General features: G+C 44.3%; 1 protein-coding gene across 1 annotated transcript; it reads right to left on the bottom strand.

Moving 5' to 3' along the window:
* Positions 1-3,224: 3,224 nt before the first annotated feature.
* On the bottom strand, positions 3,225-9,298 carry Edn1 (endothelin 1). Its single transcript, XM_027410424.2, has 5 exons — positions 8,696-9,298; positions 6,932-7,100; positions 5,517-5,675; positions 5,241-5,354; positions 3,225-3,864 (listed from the first exon to the last, which is right to left on the bottom strand). The coding sequence occupies exons 1-5, from the start codon at positions 8,757-8,759 to the stop codon at positions 3,762-3,764; spliced, it is 609 nt and encodes a 202-aa protein (XP_027266225.1). The 5' UTR covers positions 8,760-9,298; the 3' UTR covers positions 3,225-3,761.
* Between the last annotated feature and the right edge of the window lie 12,686 nt (positions 9,299-21,984).

Raw genomic sequence — 21,984 nt, 5'->3', positions numbered from 1 at the left:
TACATATGCCGGAATGAATGAATTCCACTGAGAACAAGGTGCTGTATATATTGATAATTTGTTCTTAAAAACAGTACTTTGAAGGCTTTAGACACAGGAAGAAGATAAACACTGCCTTGTATTGTTGAGTGACTGCCAGCTCACTAAAAGAATTCCTTTTCATTCACATATGAGTTTTATTTGATAAATAAATCTAAAAGTGATAATTGAGAGTTTCTCTAGCTACTCATTTAATGATGCAATAAAACTTATATCCTTCTTCAATGTCCTCCCCGCCCCACCCCACCCTACCCTATCTCCTGGCACAGGTTTGCTTCCTTTTTCTGTAGAGCCAGGAATTCAGTCCAGGGCCTGTGGCAGCTAGGCAAATGCTCTACCAGGGAGCCCCAGGTCCAGCTGGGTCGGCTAACTTTCTCTGAGAGGCTGGGAGGTGAGGCTTTCCTGGAGACTCTTCTGTACTCCCCTCTCCTTTATCCCCTCCCCGCCCAACCGCCTTCTAAGGTTTTCTTGGGTGTCTCTTCCCAATGACCTCCAGGGACCTCTGGGTGAAAAACCCCACTCTGGTGTTCAGGTCTGTGAGCTTTGGAAATGCCTTTGCTGCTGTGTGATTTTAGTTGACTTCCTCCTCTGGGTCTTTGCTTTCTTTTCTTTCAAAGAAAAAAAAAATGCTCCAATGTGATGTTAGCAAGTCTCTCTCCGAGGGATCTCTAGCTGAATACAATTCCCCTGCATTGGTGCACTCGGAAAAACACAGGTGGAATTAAAACTAAGGGTTTTCATCACCAAAAAAGCTAACCCCTGGAGAAAACGAAGTACTCATTAGTGGGATCCTCTCTCCAGTCTCTGCCAAAGGTCACCACTTCCTGCCCAGGCTCTGCTCTCCTTCGGAGTCCTGAGATTAAAGCCCCGTTGGGTCCTTAAAAGTGAAGAGATAAATCTGTCCTGAGTGCACTGCCAGAAAGCAAGCTTTTTTTTTTTTTCTGGAACACCAGGAGGAAGCACCACTGACCGTCCTGTTAGGCAGCTCTCATGCTTACGTGGGTTTTAATACTGCTAAGTCCAAAACTTTCTCTGTGTGCCTGAAAAGTGTGAGTTTGCCTGCAAACCTCCCAACTTCTTTTGCTGCTGAGCTGCATCCCAGAGAGCAGCTGCTACACGTCTTTCTTGCCAGTTACTGAAGCATTAATCATAGAGCAAAAGAACATATTAAGAATGACAACCCCATCACTCCAGTTGCAGCCTTCTCTGAACTGCTTTATTCAGCGGCTTCTCCCATCCCTGCTACCTCTTACATGCATTAGACTTGTGTTCTCTAATCTCTGGCCTTAGTTTTCTTGGTACCACCTCAGCATCTTTGTCTTTGACTTTTTCTTTAAACTATTAAAAAAGAAGGGGAAAGATCCTCCCTCTACACAGTCTTTCTCATTGAGTAGTTGAGGGAGTTTGTGAGGTAAAGGGTTGGGGAGTTTGCTCAATGTGAAATTATAGCCAAGTACCTTGTGGAAGTAGCTGGGACTTTAGGAGCCCCCCAAGAGTCATACAGTAGCAAGCAATTCATTAGGTGAAGTAAAATAGCTCTCTACACACACTTCTCCTATATACCAGACACTGTGCTTAAAATGCTAATAATTTAATTGGGGATGAAAAGGAATTGCAGTCAGCTGCCCAAGATGTTGGCCATGCAGGCCAGAAGACAGTCTTTTGACATCTTCCTACGGTGTCACTGTTAGGACGACAGTAATCACTGAGAGCTAATGTTTGTTAAATTCTGGGCGTTCCTTCAGTCTCTACCAGAGAAAGGTGGCAAAGACTCCAGAAGCCCATCAAGCTCCTGAGTCTTTGCTGATACGACCATTTACAACACTGTTTCTGCCAGTAGTTGGCAAAGCCAGAGAAAAGAAAGTGTAGGGGGAGGAGGCAGTGTAGTGTCTTAAAATAAGCTCCTGGTGTCTTTACTTCTGGGGCACTCATCCAGTCCTGCGCTTGGAAGAAACAACAGTTCTCAGTGTTCCTCGATAAACAAAATACTTACTCTGGGCGAATAAAAGGCACTGGCAGCCTCCGTGGAGCAAGCAGGCCTTGCTCTCATAGCAGCCCCTGGGGTGAGGAGCTGTGTATAGGTGCATTCGTTGTAAGATCATCTTTCCATCATTTCCTCCAGCCCGGTACTATGGAGAAAGCACCTCTCACCACACCATCAGCTTAAGTGTTGGTTGCCGCCTAATGGCTGGAGAAGCAAGGGTAATGGATGAGCTCCCTGGGGATAGCTTCAGGTAAAGGAGAAGCAGAGGCTGCACTCCATTCAAAGACAGGGCTTAAAGCTTTTATTTTGTGTTCCTTAACACAGTGCAAAAGTATTTTTATGTACAAATGCATATATTAGTAACTATCAAATATCTTCTTTATAATTATTTCCTTCCTATTATATGACCCTGCAAGGACAAATATCCATAAAGGCAATTTTTAAGAAACGTATCAGGTTTCCTTTTTAAGTCAAGCCAACATCCTACTTTCTTTCTAATTTCAGCCTTCCTAGAAAGCCATCTTTAACCATTTCCCTTCAGAATAATCACTTCTTCAGGTTTTCAGAAATAATTCACAAGTAAGTACAGTAGGGAAAAATATTTATTTTCTAAAATCATTACCTTGACAGGCAAAACAAAGCATGTTCTCAATTTCATTCAGAAATACATTTTAAAAAAATACATAGACCAATATGGCCTGCCCAGACATATATTCAACATGGTAAATATAAGGAATAAATTGTTTGAATATAAATATCTATAAAAAAATAAGTACATCAAATTCAATCTAACCTTTTCCATTAGCCAGTTACATACAGGAACAAACTTTTACTGCTATATAGCACAACCAGCTCTCCAGATCTTTCACAAGCAACTCTATGCCATTCATTGTATCTCCCAAGGTCAAGGGCAGGGGCCAGAGTCCGTCATCCTTTTTCTCATAGATCAGGGTTAGCAGATTAGCATGGAAATGTTTCATCTACTACTGACTGACACATTAGACTAGACTTCTATGAGGCGAGGATTCAGTAAAGGGGATGGGGAGCCTGGTGGCAGGAGAGGAGGGAGTACAGGGAGGCAATAATTAGGTAGGGAATAATAACAGTAGGGAATATATATGACAGTGCAGTAAGGTGAGGTAGACTCATATTCATGAAACACATCCTAATGTACAGTAGTAACAGTTGCTTTGAGTTTTGAATTTTACAACTTAAAAAAAATCTTTGTCCTTTTTTTCTTTTTTTTTTTTTTTAAAAACTCAAGTGTTTGTCCTTTGAGTATGTTTTCAATTTGTACATTCCTCAGAAAATTTTTGCATGGACTTTGGAGTTTCTCCCTGAAATGTGCCAGGCGCCTGAGTCAGACACAAACACCCCCTAAGGACTTTCTTCAGAAACTCCACCCTGGTGTGGAATCTCCTTCCTCTCTGGACGATGCCACCCTAGAATGTCATCATGTCTCTGCTCTCTGAGAGGTCCGCTGGCATTCCCAAACAGCGAGAAGGGGCGAAAAGCAGTCACTACCAGCAGAAGCAAATGAAGACAGGTTGGGGAACATCTCAACCTCTCTTGGAATGTTTGGAACAGAGATACTGGTCCCTTGCCAGTCTGAAACTAGAAACTGTAGAAGTGGGATGGATGTTCTTTTTGAGAACCCAGCCAGCATGGAGAGTGCAGAGTTGGCCATGGGCTTGCTCTATGGACTTGACGGCTTCCAAAACACAGGGAAGCTCGGTAGTCAGTGTGCTCGGTTGTGTGTCAACTTCTGGTCTCTATAGAGATCAGCTTTCAACTTTGCAACACGAAAAGATGTCTTGATGCTATTGGTGATGGCCTCCAACCTATTAAAACAAGACAAGAGAAAATAAATGTTACTTAAGCACATACACAAAGAAAGAAATCACTCCTTGGCTAAGGAAACATCTAAATTTAGAATTTGACACAAACACATTAATTCTAGTTCCTAGCCTTTTATAAGGTGTGACAGTGTGTTACTCTTTGATAAATCCTCAAGCAGTATCTATGACTACTGAGAATAAACCCTGCCATTTCTGCCTAGTATTGCAGAGAGGGATCCTATGAGCAGCCTAAGAGGACTCTGGTACTAAATACTATGTTTGAACAGCTCCAACCTCTGCTTCTGTGGAGAAGTGGCACATTGGCACCTTCTAAATCATATAAGAAATGGAAGTTAGCAGGTGGATGGAAAGAAGAATAAGGGAATAGTTGATAACAGTTGAAAATGTATAATTTAATGTAATTTAATGTGTGTGTGTGTGTGTGTGTGTGTGTGTGTGTGTGTGTGTGTGTGTGTGTGTGTTTATGAGACAGAACAGATGAAGAACTGTAGCATCAAGTTAGTAGTTGATATCAGACAAAGTAACAAACTGGTACTGGTCTTCAGGTAACTCAGCAACTGTGACCTAGTGGAGAGCAAACCCAAGGTGGCAGGGGTGAAGGGAGCTAACTGTGGCCTTCCAGCACAGGAGCAGTAACCAGCTCTGCAGTCCCTCCCTGATGCCATACTGGGATCAGAACACTTTGGTCTCAGAACACCTTGCCCCTGGATTTCTTGGGAAAGCTTCTAGAGATAGGAGCATTGTGACAAGTCTGAACAAGAGTCCCTTAACACCCCCATCTTCTCAGTTTCAAAAGTTTAGACTCTGTAAGGATCATCAAAAAGCTTCTTGTAGCCCCCCTATGGGATTGCCTAATCCAGCTCTCTCCTGGGTCATAGGAAGCAAGAGAAGTGGCATGGCTCTTCCAATTTCCATATTTAAGCAATGGTAATGGAATAAACCTGAAAAACAGCATGTTCTAAATCTCACCAACCTTACCTAATGGCTTTATTTTCCTTTGGCCATTTGAATAATTAACTGCTACGTTTTGGGTAATACATGTAAATATTTTTCAATGTCTTTTTCCTTGACCCGATTTTTTAGCTTCTTGAGGCAAGCAGAACATAAAAACCAGAGAAGAAAAGCCTGGATATGTTCAAATTCCAAAGCCTCCTCTCAGTGTGGTCCACCTATAGGCCAGTGTGTGCTAAGACACAAGGGGCAGGTGTCTGCACTCAAGGCCCGAGTATTTGAAGAGCCCTTTGCTCTTTTAAGTCCACAGACCACGACAATTTGGTCCTGTACAAGAGCCTTTTCCCACTAGGAAGGGAGGCATTAGCATTGCTGTCCAGGGCCAGTGGTCATCATGAGCCTCTTACCTTCTTATTTTTCTTTCTTCTACCAGTTGCTGGTTGATACACTTCTTGCCCAGCTTGGAACAGGCTTTTCTTTTCTTGAAGTCTTCTAAGCCTTTCTGCATGGTGTTTTGGGCTCTGGGTTAAGACACACAGGGAAAGCATTTTAGCAAGGGCACGTTGAGGCTCACCTTGACTCTCCAGGCCTCTGCTACTGTCTCTACAGTGAAAAGACAGTTTCATAGGAAGAAGGCCAGTGGGTTGCACAACTCTCTGACAGGTAGAGGGGCTTCTGCTCACCTGAGTTCTTTTCCTCCTTGGCAGAAATTCCAGCACTTCCTGTCTTTTTGCTGAGCACACTGACACCTATTCCCGTGGTCTGTGGTCTTTGGAGAAAGTAAGTCCTTCAGGGAACGCTTGGACCTGGAAGGGCTTCCCAGTCCATATGGAACAACACGCCTAATACAGAAAGAGAGAAGGAAAAGATATTAGCTTAATTAATAGTCTTTATTATAATAACACATTCTTTGGTCATACAACTCTGACAGCATTGGGACAGCTCATGATGGGAAAGTGTGGAAGCTATTTGGCATGTTTACCCTTCAGTGCCCCCCAGTGAATGTCCCCAAATGGAAGAACACAAGCTTCTTTTTTTTTTTTTCTCTAATTCAATGAAATTACAACACCTCTGTTTGGGTTTCTGCTTTGTGTTTTCTTCCTTTTCTAGCACGTGATATGGGTGGAAGAAGGAAAACTACGGGGCAGAAGCAAAACCATAACACAAGATTTTCTACTTCAGTCATGTGTGATGATAATGCCAGACATGCTATCTGGTGCATCAAGGCATACTGGGACAGTGCTCCTCAAGATTGGTAAAATCTCACTGAGTATGAAGGGCTTAGCGCCAAAATGCTACCCAAGCACTTGCAATGAATCCACTTCAGTTCTCACAGCAAGGAATGTCACCCTCTCCTTGGTAGAACCACAGCTAAAGATTAGGTCCACAGCGGTTTGGGTCTGGTTTGGTTTGGAATTTGGCCAGCCATTGTGGACAGAATAAATGTGTTTGTTCTTTCTTAGGATTGCTTCTGATGAGTGGACTAGTGTTGGGGGCCGAGGGTGAAATACCCTTGGTCCACTCAAAGGGAGAAGGGAAACCTATAGCTTGTGCTCCAGTCTCTGCCTTGAAATGAAGCTTTCTAATGACAAGGAGAGAAGCTGGAAGCTCAGAACTCTGCTCTGCCCCTGCTACCAGCTCATTTCTTCATGTGTGACTTCAACATTTTGTCTCTCAGTTTTTCCATAAGTAAAACAAAAGCACTCTAACTCTCTATTACACCACCCCATCTCTCCTCTGGAATAGATGGCAATGTGGCCCTTGGAGAAGTAAAGGGTAGACTAGCCTACACAGAAACTGGACTATTAGGTCCTGAAAACCCAAGTGAGAGCCTCCTGCTAAGTCCCTCTATTCCTTTCTTGTCTTGAAATGTGCAACACCTTCCTGCTTGTCCTCAGGCCCTTCCATCTGTTCTACAGTAAGCAGCCTGGCTCCCAGCACCTCAGAAAGCCCTCTCCTAGATGGCTAACACTAAGCTGATGTATCTCAGTATCATCCCCCCTTGGGAGGCACTTTCTTGTCCTCAGCAATGCTAAAGCCCAGAGCTCCCCGGAGCAGTCAAAGATGCCTAGAGTTACAATGCCCTCTAGAGACTTACTCGGGAGTGTTGACCCAGATGATGTCCAAGTGGCAGAAGTAGACACACTCCTTGTCCATCAAGGAGGAACAGGAACAACGCTTGGACCTACGGGGTCTCCAGGATGTGCTAGGAGTAGGGCTGTACCCTCCATTCTCAGCCCGGGTGCTGAGTTCTGCTCCCAAGACGGCTGTGAAGAGAAACAGAGGGTTGATATGGGTCTCTCTCTGATGTCCAGAACACCTGCATCATAGTATTCAGGCCAGATCTAGCAGCGCAAATAGAAGCAGACAAGGAGTACAACTGCCTTTAGCCAGAAACACAAACAGAAGGAAAGGGCTTTCTTTGTTCTCCTTGCTTAATGGGACTTCACCCGTTCCCTGGCTGGCTTATTCACCTGCAGGGAGATTACACACACACACACACACACACACACACACACACACACACACACACACACACACACACACAGAGAGAGAGAGAGAGAGAGAGAGAGAGAGAGAGAGAGAGAGAGAGGAGACAGGAAAGGACTTCCCAGGCTTTTGAAGGCGCTTTGGAGGGGATGCTGTCTGGTGGAATCTTGGGGGAGCCCACGCCTGAGACTTAGGATGGCACAGCTCTCACAGGAGTTAACTTGGCATGTGGCCACAGATAAGTAAGATAGACTGCCTATTCTCAGCTTTGAGGCCACTTCCCTACTCAGGATAACCTTTCCTTTAGGGGTAACTACTACTTCCCAGGGGCACAGAGTAGTCTAGATGACCTATGGGTGCCTTTGGCATTAGGTAGAAAGCAGAATACCCAGAAAATGACTAGACACAGAAGAGAAATTAACTTTTGTAGAGGCCACTGCCCATAGGAGACAAGTTGCCAAGGAAGAAAGCAAAGCTACAGCGCGGGGACCTAGGGAAGTGCTCTGTGGGTTCAGAATTCAGAATTTTGGGGCAGCATGGCTTGCATGGGACATGACACCTCCCTCTGGCTCAATACAGCATCTTCCCTTTCCATTGAAAATTAAGCCCTGCCGCTTATCTGCCTGATTTTGTTCATTTCAAAAGATCAGGCACATTCCAGGGGTTTCAGCCCTTTGGCATCCCTTCTCTTTGGTTAAGGTCATGAAAAGACAAAAAAAAAAAAAAAAAAGTGCACTGACCCTAAAAAATTAGGGTGGGAGGGGAAACAAGCAGATTCGCCCATACTGTCTAATTCCTTAATCAGGCAGGAATGATCCCAGCTCCCCTCCCAGGACAGGTGAATACAACTGAAAATAGAGCTCACACTGTTTGAGGATGCCAAAAATCTGCCAAATGAAACCTTAAGTCAATAGTGACAAATTTTAAAGAAAACATGTGCTTCGCCCTGAAACCGCCTGCGGGGTTACTCAGCACACGGTTGATCGGCAGGTGATTTCACTGCTCACATTGTGCTTGCATGACCTGAATAAAATTCCTCGGCTTTAAGCTGGAGTGTTTAAATATTTTACACATTAACACACTATCAAGACAGCGTTTGGATAAGCTCCTAAATGCACCATGTAACCCCAAACACACGTTTTTTCAAATATATCTTTGCCTCAGTTGTAGCTTCTCTGCAATATTGCTACAACGTTTTTTTGAAGCTATGGGGTATTCTATTGTAGTAGGTTGTATTTTATTTCTTTTACTGGGACACAGAAGTAATTGCAAGGCACTTGCTGTTCGAGCTGCAGTAATAAAAAAGAAGGACGAAAAACAGAAGCGAGAACAGCGCTGCGTTGGAGCAGAAAGATTCACAAGTGGTGCCTACCTGTTTCTGGAGCTCCTTGGAAAGCCACAAACAGCAGAGAGAAGATCACGGGAAAATAATCCATTCTGCAAAGGGATCAAAAAAATAAGAGAAGAAAAAAGAAAACTCGATTGCAAATGGAACTCAATGCAAATCGAAGAGGATGGCGTCTGGTCGCTCCGATCGCCTCTGCTAATTGAGATCTCGGCGCTGTCCTCTGCTAGTGGCCCTTTCACCGGAGCAAAAGCGTCGCGGGCAGCCCGGGAGGCGGTGCGCGAGGAAGGCAGCGCAGACCAGGTCGGGCTCTCAGAGCCGGTGCAGGAACGCGTCTGGCTCGGACGGCTCTCGGACGGCTTTTTATATTGAACCCCTATAGAGTGGGGGTAAACAGCTCCGACTTTATTCCAGCCCTAGACAATGTTATTGTGTGATTAGTCACCCACAGGCAACGTGCAGCCGGAGATAAGGCCAGGCTCTAGAGGAAATCACGGCTAACTTCAGAGGCAGACGCCCGCCGTCTGACAATCCAGGGGCAGGGCTAAGCAAAAGAAAACACCCACTAGACAGAGACCTCTGCAAAACCTGCACCGAGCGGCAGCCCGCTTCCCCTTTGCAGGCTGCCAGCCCCAGAGTTCAAGAATCAAGAGGTTCTCCAGAAGAAAAGTCACCCCATTGGAATGAAAAGTATGAAGTACAATTAAATAGATTGTATTGTGAGCGCGGGGGGGGGGGTTGGGGGGAGTGGTGGTCATTGTTCACTTCATTTTCCTTTTATGTCTTTCTGACTTTTTAGCCGGGATAAACAAGGGGACGCTCGCCCTCTTTGCTCCTCTCTCCCTAGTACTGTAGGGCCAGATTATTTTGGAAGATTAGCCTACTTTCTCTCTCTCTCTCTCTCTCTCTCTCTCTCTCTCTCTCTCTCTCTCTCTCTCTCTCTCTCTCTCTCTCCTCTCTCTCTCTCTCTCTCTCTCTCTCTCTCTCTCTCTCTCTCTCTCTCTCCCCTAATTCTTTACATCTTAGACTTCGTGAGGAGTTAACAAGAAAGGAAAATTAAATAATTTAAGAAAAACAACAAAAATATGGTTTTGTCAGGCGCATCCTTGTTTTCCTTGTATCACTGATTAGACGTGCCCGCCCCCCCCCCTCGACCCCATACCCCACACCTCACATTAAATATTTCTTGTGTTCAGCCTCTCCCTGCTCTCCCTGGCAATTGCCAGGCTATCACGACGGATCTTGAGAAACGGCAGGAAACGAACACCAGAGGGCGATGAAGAGCTGCAGGGCCTCATGTTTTAGGCTAAAACAATTAAAGCCTTGGCCTCTAAATAATTGGAAGCAAGCTGTTGCTGGGTAGAAGGAAGGGCAGAGAAGGGAGCCTCACGTACAAAAGAGGGGTGAGTGTAAGGCATTTCATTACTCCCTTCCATGGCTTTCCAGAGTCGCCCCTGGCCCTCTTCGCTTCTTTATTTGGGCAAACGGGCGTTCTGTGCGTGTTTCAGAAGCTACAAGGGGTGATGGGGGGAGGGAGGACCTGCCTATGTTAAATAAGTGGATCAGATCATACCTCACCGTTTAATAACGTGTTTACATTTTCCAAACAGTTTCCTGTCTATTTTACTATGAAATACTCCCTTCCCCCAGGTGCCCACGGGTTGTTAGATACAGGTGACAACATGCCTTAATGAATACAGCAAAGCACACAGAAAACGTGTAAGCTTTTTCAATAATCTTCACTTTTCAGGTGAGGATAGGGAGAACCCCAGAATGTCCGCATGCCTGAAACAACACACAGGAATCCACTCAAAGTGTTTTCTCTATAAAGAGTAAAGAGGACTGTGCCAAGCCCCTAGGGAGGCCAGCAGGAAGGCCCCTCCTCCATCTCATCTTGTGTGACTCCAGTTTTCCCTCGGAGTAGATGCCGATATAGACTCCTTTCTAATACTAGACACACAAGGCGAGATCCAATGCAACAATTTCTCCACCTTTGCAATCAGAAGGCAGATGTGATAGCGATACCCAAGCTGTGGACAGAGACCTGCTAGGGCCCCTTGACCTCCCTGAAAATCTCAGCAGGGGAGACAGCCCTAATGAACTCTGTCCCTTATGAGGCACTGTACTAAGAGCTGGAGAAGCAGGAACCAGGAACCCTCCCACACCTACACCTGAGGCCCAGGGCCACTGCCAGGCCTCTACCTCTGCTTTGCTTACCTCAGCCCAACCCCCAGGGTATCCAGGAGGTGACAGCTACCCCTAGGGCTGGGCCCCAACAGGAAGCCAGCTCTGCCCACCCCAGCTCTTCAGGAGACCTGGAGGAGAAGAGAGCTGATGTCACCTTCCCAAAGTCCAAGCTTCCCACTCACAGGAGAAAGGTAGCTGGGAAATGTGCACTCTCTCAACACCCCTCCCATGTGCCCACCCCGAGCTCCCCCCGCCCCCGCCCCCCCACACCTTTTCTAACCTCCTGGCCAATTTGGCCAAATATTGGCAATTGTCAGGACCAACCTATCCTCAGCCCCATCCCAGAAATGCCCAACCCAGTTCTCAGAGGTATCCTCCAGTGTCTAGCCTGGACCATCCTTCAGCACAGGAACCCCTGCAAGTGCTAGTGGCCCCAGCATCAAGGGGACAAGGCAAGCAGGTAGGAATGGTCCAGGAGTCTTTCTACTGCCCACTCTCCAATTGTCTATCCAATACCTCCCTATACCCATTCTCAAAGTAGAAATGTCAACTTGGGCAGCCACCCACTCTGGTCCTCCTCTTTTAAAGCTCTGTGAAAGCAAATTGTAAATAAAAGCAATATATTAGGCCTGAGAAGGTCTCATCCTTCTAGGTATAATCCTGTTTTGTCCTGAATTCCCTAGGCCTCTGTGTGTACATACATATACACTTATGTCTCTTCTGTGTGCTTGGGCTCTGCCTCTCTACCCAGCCCTCCATCTCTGCCCCTTACAGCAGCCCCCTTTTCTTCCCATGGAAGGAAGTGGGACTCCTCATTCAAGGCCAGAGAGGGAAGCTCTAGGCTACTCTAGGCAGCTTCCCAGATAAAATTTTGCCAAGTATCAAGGGGAGGGGAGGACAGTCCAATCAAACCAGTTTGACAAGCTAGAAGGTCCCACCCACCTCCACTTAAGATATTCCTATTAAAGAGGCTAAAAGACCTCAAGGAAGGAATAGACGTCGATGGAAGTTTTATAACTATGGGGGTGCCTTCCCTGAGTCTATCCCACTCTTCCAAAAACTCCCAGGGAAATGTTCCTTTCAGCCCACCACCCTCAAGGAGAGAGAAAAGAGGCAAGGAAGGTGGTTTTTCCCTCCCGTACAACGGCTCCCTGTTGGCCTTATTATTCCTGCTGGAGATGTTACCCTTGAATGCGGGGAAACTGCTTGATAAAGCTGTTTTTATGTTTTTCTTTCTGTATCTTTGGCTGCATATTAATAGATAGCTATAAATAAAACACCCTGAGCCCCAAATAAAGAAACTACACAGTAGCAGAGTGCATTGTTTTTAGCACTCTTTGACTTTGGTCTTTCTCAGCTTTTGCGTAATAAAACTTGCAACTCTGCCAAGCCAATAAATTTGGTGTGAGATGTTGCATTTTTGTTCAGGGAAGAAAGTCACTGTGCAGAAAGTCGCTTGACAATGAATAGCAATTAGCTTATTGTGGGCAAGATGAGCCTCTGCAGAGCCTGCTTTAATCCTATGTTGGTGACTGCCCTATAGACAATGCTTTTACGAAATGCTGTACATGGCAATCATTGTGCCCATGCCACACTGCATGCATGTGGTAGCTGGGAATAGACAAAGTTTCCCTTTCCCTTTAATCCAAAAACTAGTGGTTAATATCCCACAGGAAATGGAGGGCCTGAATCAGCTCATCCAATGCATTTAAAAGAAAATGTACAAATGTATGATTTACATTTAGTCTAAATGATTGTGTGATACGATTTACATTTAGTCTAAATGATTGTGTGAGACTCTCTGACCTAGTATTTCTGAAGGTCAGTCAACAGGGAACCTCTTTCACGGTTTCTCCCCCCCCTTTTTTTTTTGCCATATTCCTGTGACATGTGCATTTTCTTGATAACTTTGTTTTTAAGAAAATTGTGGGGTTTTTTACTTGAATAATTTTAGGAATGTGTGTGTTTATGTCCCCTGGTATGTGTGTGTGCGCACACACATGCATAGTATAGGTAGAGGCTAGAGGTGATGTATGGCGTTCTCCTCTATCACTCTCCACATTATTTATTTTTTTGTTGGTACGAGGTCTTTTACGGAACCTGTATCTCAGCCTTTTGGCTCAGCTGGCTGGCCAGCAAGGCTCCTGCACATACCTGTCTCTGGCCTTCAGAATGAGGTTCAGACACAAGCCTCCAAGCCTGGCCCCACATGAATCCTGGGAAATCTGAATTCAGGTTCTCAGGCTTAAAGATCCGAGCCCACTGATCCATCTTCCCAGCCCAGAACATTTTATCGCACTGTTGTCCTCAGTAATAGATATGGTTTAACACATAGGGAATATTCAATGATTATCTGTTCGTTATGGTTTTAGGAAATAATGCTCATCCATAAGCCATGCACCATGATACCAAGGGTGCCATGCTCATCACTCTTAATGATTGCTGTTCCATCCATTGTGATATCACATGGGTCATTAAGGATAAAATTTGTTTCCCTTCTCTGGTTCTGTTTTCAAGATAAACACATCAAATAGCTTCCATCAAAAACGCTCACAAGAGCGTACCTCCAAGGAACAGTCACTCCAGCAAAAATGAGAGAGAAAAAAAAAAAAGACTCACATCTAAAATGTCCCCAGCTAACAGGTCCCCTAGTGTAGTGGCTTTTCACAGCAGGGTTTTGTAGTTGCCCTTGAGCTCCCTTGCTATTGTCATCCTTCTCAAACTTACACGTCCAACACAAGTGTTGGCCCTCAGACCGTGGATGTATATGAGAACATGGGAGCATTACCCATGTTACAATGACAGCCAGTGTCTGCCGGCTGGTCTTTTGCTTTCATCTCATGCATGCCACTCTGATACAGAGGACACCGAGAAAACTACTTCTGCGGGCAGATGAGGCGTCACTTCATTAAGTGGAAAGTGGGGGGGGGCGTGGGGGGGTATTTTCAGCAAGTTTTCTTCCATGTGTCTGAAGGGAGTGTGATGCAGATGGGATACAGTTTGTCTTTTATGGAAACATCAGGACACTTAGTCCATTTGTGGTGACAGGAAATGGGGTCTTTATAGGTGACCAGGCTACTCATGGAGATTAGACCTTTCTCCAGGGAAAAGATGTACAGCAAGGCTTCCACCGGTGCGCAGCCCCTTCCTTGTGGCCTAGTGTTCTTCCGCCTTCCACTGTGAGGTAAAGCAGCACTGGGCCTTCCCCAGAAGCCTGATAGATGTTGGTGACACGATCTTGGCCTTGCAAACTTTCAAGACTATGAGCCAAATAAAACTGTTTCTTATAAAGCAGCATACACTCAACTACGGTATTGTAGCAACACAGGGGATATGGCTAACAGACTGCATTTTATTTTATTTTATTTTATTTTATTTTATTTTATTTTATTTGGAGACAGGCTGTCGTGTAGTTCAGGCTGATCCCAAACTGGACCTTCTGACCCCCCACCTCCCCCTCCCTCCCCAGGTTCTGGGATCACTTTTGTGTACCCACGTACCTGGTAAAGAACTGAATCTGGCCAAGCATGATGGGTGGACATCTTTCTCTCAGTAGTCTTGAGCAGAGGCACATTAGATCTCTGTAAATTCAAGGCCAGCCTGACCTGTATAGGGAGTTCTCAGCTTCCTACATGTTGCCACACTGATATTAAAACCCATTTTTAAGATGGATATTCCATTAATGACTGTGTATCTTTCTTTATTTTTTTTGATGTCTCATTTATAGTGGCAAAAAATAAGCAAGAGAGGTCAATCTTTCTCAAGATTTTTTATAATAAAAGCACTTGGCACCATGCTAAAATGTACATAACCAGCCCAGGGTAGTAGCAAGAAACTGATTCCCTTGAATTAATTTTTCATGTTAGAAGTTGAAAAGCAGAAGGCTTCTTTTATTCAGTTTCTCTAATTTAATTGATATAGATGTTATTGATCCACAACTTGATGACCAAGGTATTTCTAGATTCTTTGAATGTTCCAATGAGAAGAAAAGAGTCAATAGACTGATGAGGGTTGTAAAAAAACAAACAAACAAACAAACAAAAAACCTGCCAGGCATAAGCAACACAGGGCTGAGGACTTTCCAAGTACAAGAATTTAAGGATTATGGTAAGGGACAGTCAATAAGTCAGGGATAGAGAAGAAGCCAGGGGTGATGAGGCAAACATGTAATCCAACACTTGGGAGGTGAAGGCAGTAGGATCAGAAGCTCAAAGCTGTCCTCAATTGCATAATAAGTTTGGGCTATGTGAGATGCCATCTTTAAAAAAAAATGAAGGAAGGTGAGGGAGAAAGAAAAAATCAAGAAAGGACAGACAAACTGAACCACCAAAACAAAAGGGGAGTCAGGAGGAGGGTGTGTGGAGGAAGGAGGGAGTTTTTAACAATGCTTGGTTGCTAGGTTTCTAGTTTCAGTAAGAGTATACAGTGATGATGCATCCGCGATGGGATCTCCATCAGGACTGGGTCCATAAAGTCCCAGCGGGATGCAGGATGTCTCTGCTGTACACTTTCACACTGAGATTCTCAAATCCAAGGATGACCACGCGGCGGGGCGTGGCGGGGGGCAGAGGCAGAAAAGGAAAAGAAGATGGTGGGAAGAAAGAAACCACAGTTTCATAAGGACCTCATTCCCAGAGTATCAACTAAGAGAACTTGTTAGTTCTGGATGCAGAGCAGATCGTGTCACCATTCAAAAGTCTGGATTTTATTTGTGTTTTTAAATGATGATTTAAAACGACTCCCATGTTTTACAAATCTCATTCTTGGAGTCATATTTTTTTGCAGAGGGAAAAAAAATCACGATAGGGTTTTAGGAAAGTTCTATAGTATGCAGTATTCCTCTTCTCTTCCCTTCACCAGAAGAGTTAAAAAAAAAAAAAAAAGATTCATTTCAGAATTCCTACATGGTCCCAACCAACTAGCAGTTCAAAAGTTGCTCTCAGCCTAAACTGTAAGTCGGTAAATAAATAAATAATTTCCCCTTCAAGTAATTGCTTTTTACTCAAATATAAATATGCAGAGGAAAAGAATATTTTGTACTGGTTGTCACAGAGAAGAAATGGGCTAAAGAGTGAGAAACTTCTTTAAAGAGACATTTGGATTCACTTTAAAATGCAGATTTAATTCTACGAACTCCAAAATGTATTTAACACTAAGGGTTGTATTTGATTTGGCATTTTCTCTTTCTTTCCATTTGTTCTTCTAATGAAAGGAAAGAAAAAAGACTTGTGGGGTAGTTGCAAGAACTTTCTTGGAAATTAATGTCTTTATAATTTATTATCTTTTGTAAATCTTGAAGCATAGTATTACTTAACATTTATTGATTATAAGTGTTTCCCTACATACAGTTTTTTTCCCAAGGTCAGTCAAAAAGGCATTGATTCCATGCCTTCCCCATGTAGGAATTGCATGAGGCAGAGTGAAACGTGGTGCAATTGTGTTTGTACAGGCTTAGTTTGTCAATCCACTTCCCAACAACACAGGGAAAAAAATCAAATGAAATAAAATGCAGAACCTGAAGGGAAAATTCATTTGTTTGTGGTGGAATGTGAGGCCTTTGTTGGACTTCAAAGAAGTCCTATTGGAGGGTCCCTTAAAAAGAAAGACGTGGAAGAGGAGGAGGAAGAGGAAGAGGAGATAGGCTCCCCTCCCCTCCCCAGCTCTCTTCTTTCCTGGGATGTGAGTCAGGAGAAGGGTACCTTAGGTTGTATTGGAAAACAACACTGCCTTTTGTGTGAGAGACAGCATGCTGCGTCAAAGTGGAATGGATCTCATGACAGCACAGTCACTTATTTAGACATTTTTTCCCCCTAAACTTGTTTCAAGATTAGTCAGGGAGGGATAACAGTTTTCTAGATAAAATATTTTTACAGCCTTGTATCTGCCCGCCCCCTGCCTGTTCTTTCTCCCCCAACATCCATTCTATTTTTGTAAGCTATCTAGAAGAAACTATCTTTTTGGACTAATGACCAGGTCCCTGTACCAGCAGCTTCATTTGGCCCCACCCCTTCTCTCTCACCCCTCTTCCTTTCAGAGAGCTATTTACCCCTTCATGATGACTTACACACAACAAAATATGACAAAGAGCAGAAGTCCCCAGACAAAGAGCAGAAGTCCCCAAACACACAGATTTCCAATCAACCCACAGTTCCCCTCCAGTGTGTGGGGTGTGTGGGAATGTGTGTGTGTATGTGTAAGGCATGCACGTGAGTGTAACAGTGGTCACCAACATGAAGGCCATAGAAGGACATCAAGTGGGCCCATCGGTTGCTCACTGCTTTCTTGCCCTTGAAACGGGGTCTATCACTAAGCTGGAAGCTGACCTTTGGGGCCAGGCTGGCTGACCAAGGAGGGCACTTTCAGGACTCACATGTGTCAAGCTTCCAATGCTAGGGTTATACAGGCCTGTGGAGTCATGCCTAGCTTTTAGATGAGTACTAGGGATTTGAACTCAGGTCTTCCCACACCCTCTCCCTCGTCCCCAACCTCCATTTTTGACTGATTAGCATCCTGTGCAGGCACAGACTAGACACAGTTTTCCTCTTATTCTCAAAGATTGACCAGAAAATAAATAACCAGCATATCCTAATTGCAACTATCCTTTTTAGTTTCTTCCAGTGGGATCCATACTTGCTCTATGTCTTTAACAATGGCATATTATTGGTTTCAAACCCTAGACAAAAAATACCAAGAAAAAATAACAATAGGTACTAAATCCTCAAAGCTCTTAAAGGGGGTTTGTTCCCTTCTAGAGAAAAAGTTGTGAAGGAAGAGCAGCTGCCTCCATATAACCAGGGATACCACCCAGTTTCTTAGAAGCGGGTTTGAAGGAAATAGAAAATTCTGTCAGAACAAAAAATAGATCTTAGCTAGAGAAAGTAAACAGTCTATAGTTAAGACAGAATGTCAAATTTTGATAACACTCAATTCTGAGGAAAGTGAAACTCGTACTAAGGACATTGTCCAAATATAGATCACCCATCGCAACAGGAACTAATGTCCACTCCTTAAACAGCCACTCCCCCACCCTTTCTCTCCTTGTTCCCATTATAAAATGAAGGATAATGGTGCATTATGGATCTTTAAAAAACTCTCTCTCTCTCTCTCTCTCTCTCTCTCTCTCTCTCTCTCTCTGTGTGTGTGTGTGTGTGTGTGTGTGTGTGTGTGTGTGTGTGTGTGTGTGTGTGTAAGGTCAGAGAACACCCTGTGGTGTCCTTTCCCTATTTGTTTTTGAGACTGTCCCTTCTTTACCATTGCACAGCAGGCAAGCTTCAGGGAATTCTCCCATTTGCACCTCCCATGCTTCCAGGGCTAATGCTTCGCCCATGGTAGTTACCTTAAAATGCCCAAATGAAACCTTTGAGGCTGCACAACAGAGACCAGTGATTACTGTATCAACTTGAACATTCTAAACGGGGGATGCACAAAGGTCTTTTAAAGTCAAGGATACAGAAAACGGGGAACGAGCAAGATACTGCAAATGCACTGTGTAGAGGAAGAGCTGCAAGGCCAGAGGAAGAATAGCGCTTTCTGGGCTTTCCTCCTGAAGCTGACTGAAGGGGAAAAAAAGTAGTTTCAAAATTAGCCCAGCAGAGACCCTCAGTGTGAAGTCACAAACCGAATCACCAGTGTCTGGAAAAGGAAAGCTTGGGCTGCCAGGAAGAGGCAGCTCCAAGGCCAGGCTTGTCAAACTTCCCAGATCAGACTGAGCACGTGGGGCTTAATCTATGAAAGAGGCGGTGGAAAATCCACAGAGAAAATGAAATTCTGAGGCATGTGCTGTTTTGTGATTTTTTTGTCATGATTCAAACATTACAGAGTGTACTTTAACAACCCTAGATAGTGGGGCCCACCATACATCTAGCTATATGTTGTACAAACTTAATGTGATTGTGAGTCACACAGCCTTCGTTATTATATTTGCCTAGCATGTATGAGGCCCTGAGTTTAATAACACCCAGTACTGAAAATAAATAGATTAATTTCATTAATTATAACTTACTCTATCACACATATCTCGAGTTAATAAATTATAAGAAGAAAGCAGCTGTCTGAGGGAAATAGGTCCCCCTAGATTTGGTTGCCTATACTTGTTTCTTCAATAGTATCTAGATTTTTCTATTGGAAAATACTTATAGAGATATCAAACCAGTCATATGTGCATCAGAAGATTAAAGTGCTCTAATGAGGGGTCTGGTGGAGGTGGCTCAGCAGTTAAAAGCACTCTCTGCCTTTTCAGAGGAACTCAGTTTAGTTCCCAGCACCCATATGAGGTAGTCACAGCCATGCATAAGGCTGATCTAACGACTGCAGCATCCATAAACTTCCAGCATCATCCATAAATACACATGCAAACCCCCATGCAAACACACAGATAATACACTTAACTTTTGAAGAATTAAACGTAATTTTTAAAAAAAATGCTTTTGATTGTCCCACTTTGTCTCAGGAACTCAGCAACTAACTTGCTTTCCTCTGATGCAGTTGCAGAATGACTTGTTTACAAACAGACTGAAGCCGTCCTTAACATCTGCACTCCATTAATCACACCCTTTGCAGTCATCCCTGCCTACTGCCCCCCCTTCTTTAAACAAACTGTACTAATAAGAGTTCTCCCTGCAGCTACATGGCTTTATACATTGCGGGTAGTTTTTCATCTTTCATTATAATTGTTTGATTGCACTTTATTTATTTATGTCTTTGTTTTTAAATAAAGTTCTCATGTATCTTGGACTGGCCTCAGGCTCTGTGAAGGTGAGGAGGATCATGAACTTCTGATCCTCCTGCCTCTGTCTCCTCAGTGCTGGAACTGTAGGTGTGCACCACCACACCCAGTTCATACGGTGCTGGAAATAAAGCTCAGGGCTTTGGGTGTCCCTCGACCTCGTCATACTTTATTATGGCACGTGTTCAGCTTCTCACTCTTCCTGAACACCTTTCCCTCAAACGTGTTTCTGGAGGGCTCTGCCCCATTTTGTGGTCTGCTTTCTAAGAATCCATGTTGTCTACCGGCATCCACTGTAGAGTTTCTTCCTGCGGCTGTGGAGAATAAGGCATAGCAATGAAGGATATGGAAAATAAGGCATATCAGTCGATTGTTCTAATTTCACTAGACAATGTTTTCCTATCCCGTTCCTAAGTTCCTAATGACACTTTCCCTATAGATGCGGATTTGCAAAGAAAGCATAAAAATGCAAAGAAAGATGGGAAAATGGTTGAAAAAACAATACCCCAGTTTAGAGAATCTGCCTTACAGGACTCTGACCCTGACCTCTAACCCCTCTTCATCCCCTCAGCCTGAGCTCATCGCCTCCCTGCTGGCCCTGGTTCCTTTCCTCATGCTGTCTGTGTGACAGTCACCTCTCTGGTTAGTCTCAGGAATAGGCTCATATTCTCCCCTCCCCATCTTTCCCAAAACCCACATGCATGGATGGAACTCCCTTCTCCATCTCTAGTCCTGTGGTATGTTGGGAGTGAAAAAAACAACTTGAAATACAAGCAGGGATTGCAGTGGTGAATTTTAAAGCAAGTGTGATTCCTAATCTCCCCAGATTTTTAGTTAGTGGGAGAGACAGCCAAACATGAAAACACCCAAATAAAAACTGACCCAAATTGCTAAGGAGTACATAAGTCGATTTTATAACCATGATGGCTTCCTGATGACTGTACAGGGAGTTCAGCAGTAAGCAGGGCCAGGGAGAGGAAGATAATAAAAACATAAAAATTAGGTGGAACAGTGGTAACTTTTCAAAAACACAAGCTGAGCAATACAGTTCATAAAGGACTCCGACAGGCTTTGGGAGGCACATTGTGAATGCAGATTCTACCACAGAGCATTCTTCTTTTTCAAGGAAAAGGAAGTAAATGGTGTACATGGTTTCAGAACGGCATATGTAAGAGCAGCATATGTAAGAGCAGAGACAATGGTCAGCCATCAGGGGTTACGAAGCTCCAAGGAGCCCCCTTGAGCTGTCCCTGTCCTGTAAGGAGGAGCACCACACTGCAGCTCCTCCAGTTCAGAGAATTTAAAGGAAGTAGCCAGCTATGGAATGGCCGGAGAGAAGCAAAGATTTCTGAAAACTTGGTGTGATTTGATGAACCATAACCCTAGGAAAAAGCTCACTAGGGTTCTTGTAGCAATCATTATAGAGAATAAGGCATCTCTTTTCTTGCTCTCCTTCTCTATTCTTCCCCCAAATTGACCTTCCTGATCTCTCAAGTTTTCCTCCCCCAACTCACCCGAGCTTCTCCCTCCTCTTTCTCCTACCTCCCTTCCCACTCCCCCGTGCTCCCAATTAGCTCGAAGAGCTGTCCCTTTCCCCTTCTCCGGGGGACCATGTCTGTCTCTTTGGTTCGTCCTTGTTTCCCAGCTTCTCTGGCAGTGTGGATTGTAGGCTGGTAATCCTTTGCTCTATGTCTAAAATCCACTTATGAGTGAGTACATACCATGTTTTTCTCTCTGTGTCTGGGTTACCTCACTCAGGATGGTTTCTTCTAGTTCCATTCATTTACCTTCGAATTTCAAGATTTTTTTTTTTTTTTTTTTTGTGCTGAGTAGTACTCAATTGTGTAAATGTACCACATTTTCGGGCTTGCTCACAAATTCTGTGAACTGTAAGTTCCCAGGTTCACTGGAACATTGGTTATTTCAGAGCTAAATCAGATCTCCCATCTCTCCTAGATCCCTTCTAGGGAGTTCTTAGCGGAGAAAGGGATCTACTATTTAAAGCAAGCAGTTTCTAACTCTGTAACTATTCCAGTAAAAGACTCCATGGAAGTGGGAAGTTAGACATGTGGTCAGAATTGAAATAAGAAGACAACCCAAATTTGAACTCAGCAGAGTTTCAACGTTATCCCTCACCTTCAGACTATCAAGAATCAGAGAGTTTAAAGGAGACTCATAGGTTTGTCATCCCAGTGCCACTCAGTCACAGTTGGACTGTGGGAAGAGCATCGCTTTGGGCTCCAGAGCCTCCAGGGTCTGATGTCCCAGCCCTGCTTCCTCATATGCTGGTGCTGGTCCTAACCAGAGGTTAGCACCTTCCATCCTTCCCTTCTGAGGGCACCGCCCTGCCAGGACAGACAGCTCAGTCTCTCTCCCAGACAGGCCCGTGCCAGGTTCTGGGATT

Source organism: Cricetulus griseus, chromosome 3 (assembly GCF_003668045.3).
Source record: "Cricetulus griseus strain 17A/GY chromosome 3, alternate assembly CriGri-PICRH-1.0, whole genome shotgun sequence".
Taxonomy (NCBI): Eukaryota; Metazoa; Chordata; class Mammalia; order Rodentia; family Cricetidae; genus Cricetulus; species Cricetulus griseus.
Note: the sequence above shows the minus strand (reverse complement) of the source record. Positions and strands in the feature narration are given on the sequence as shown.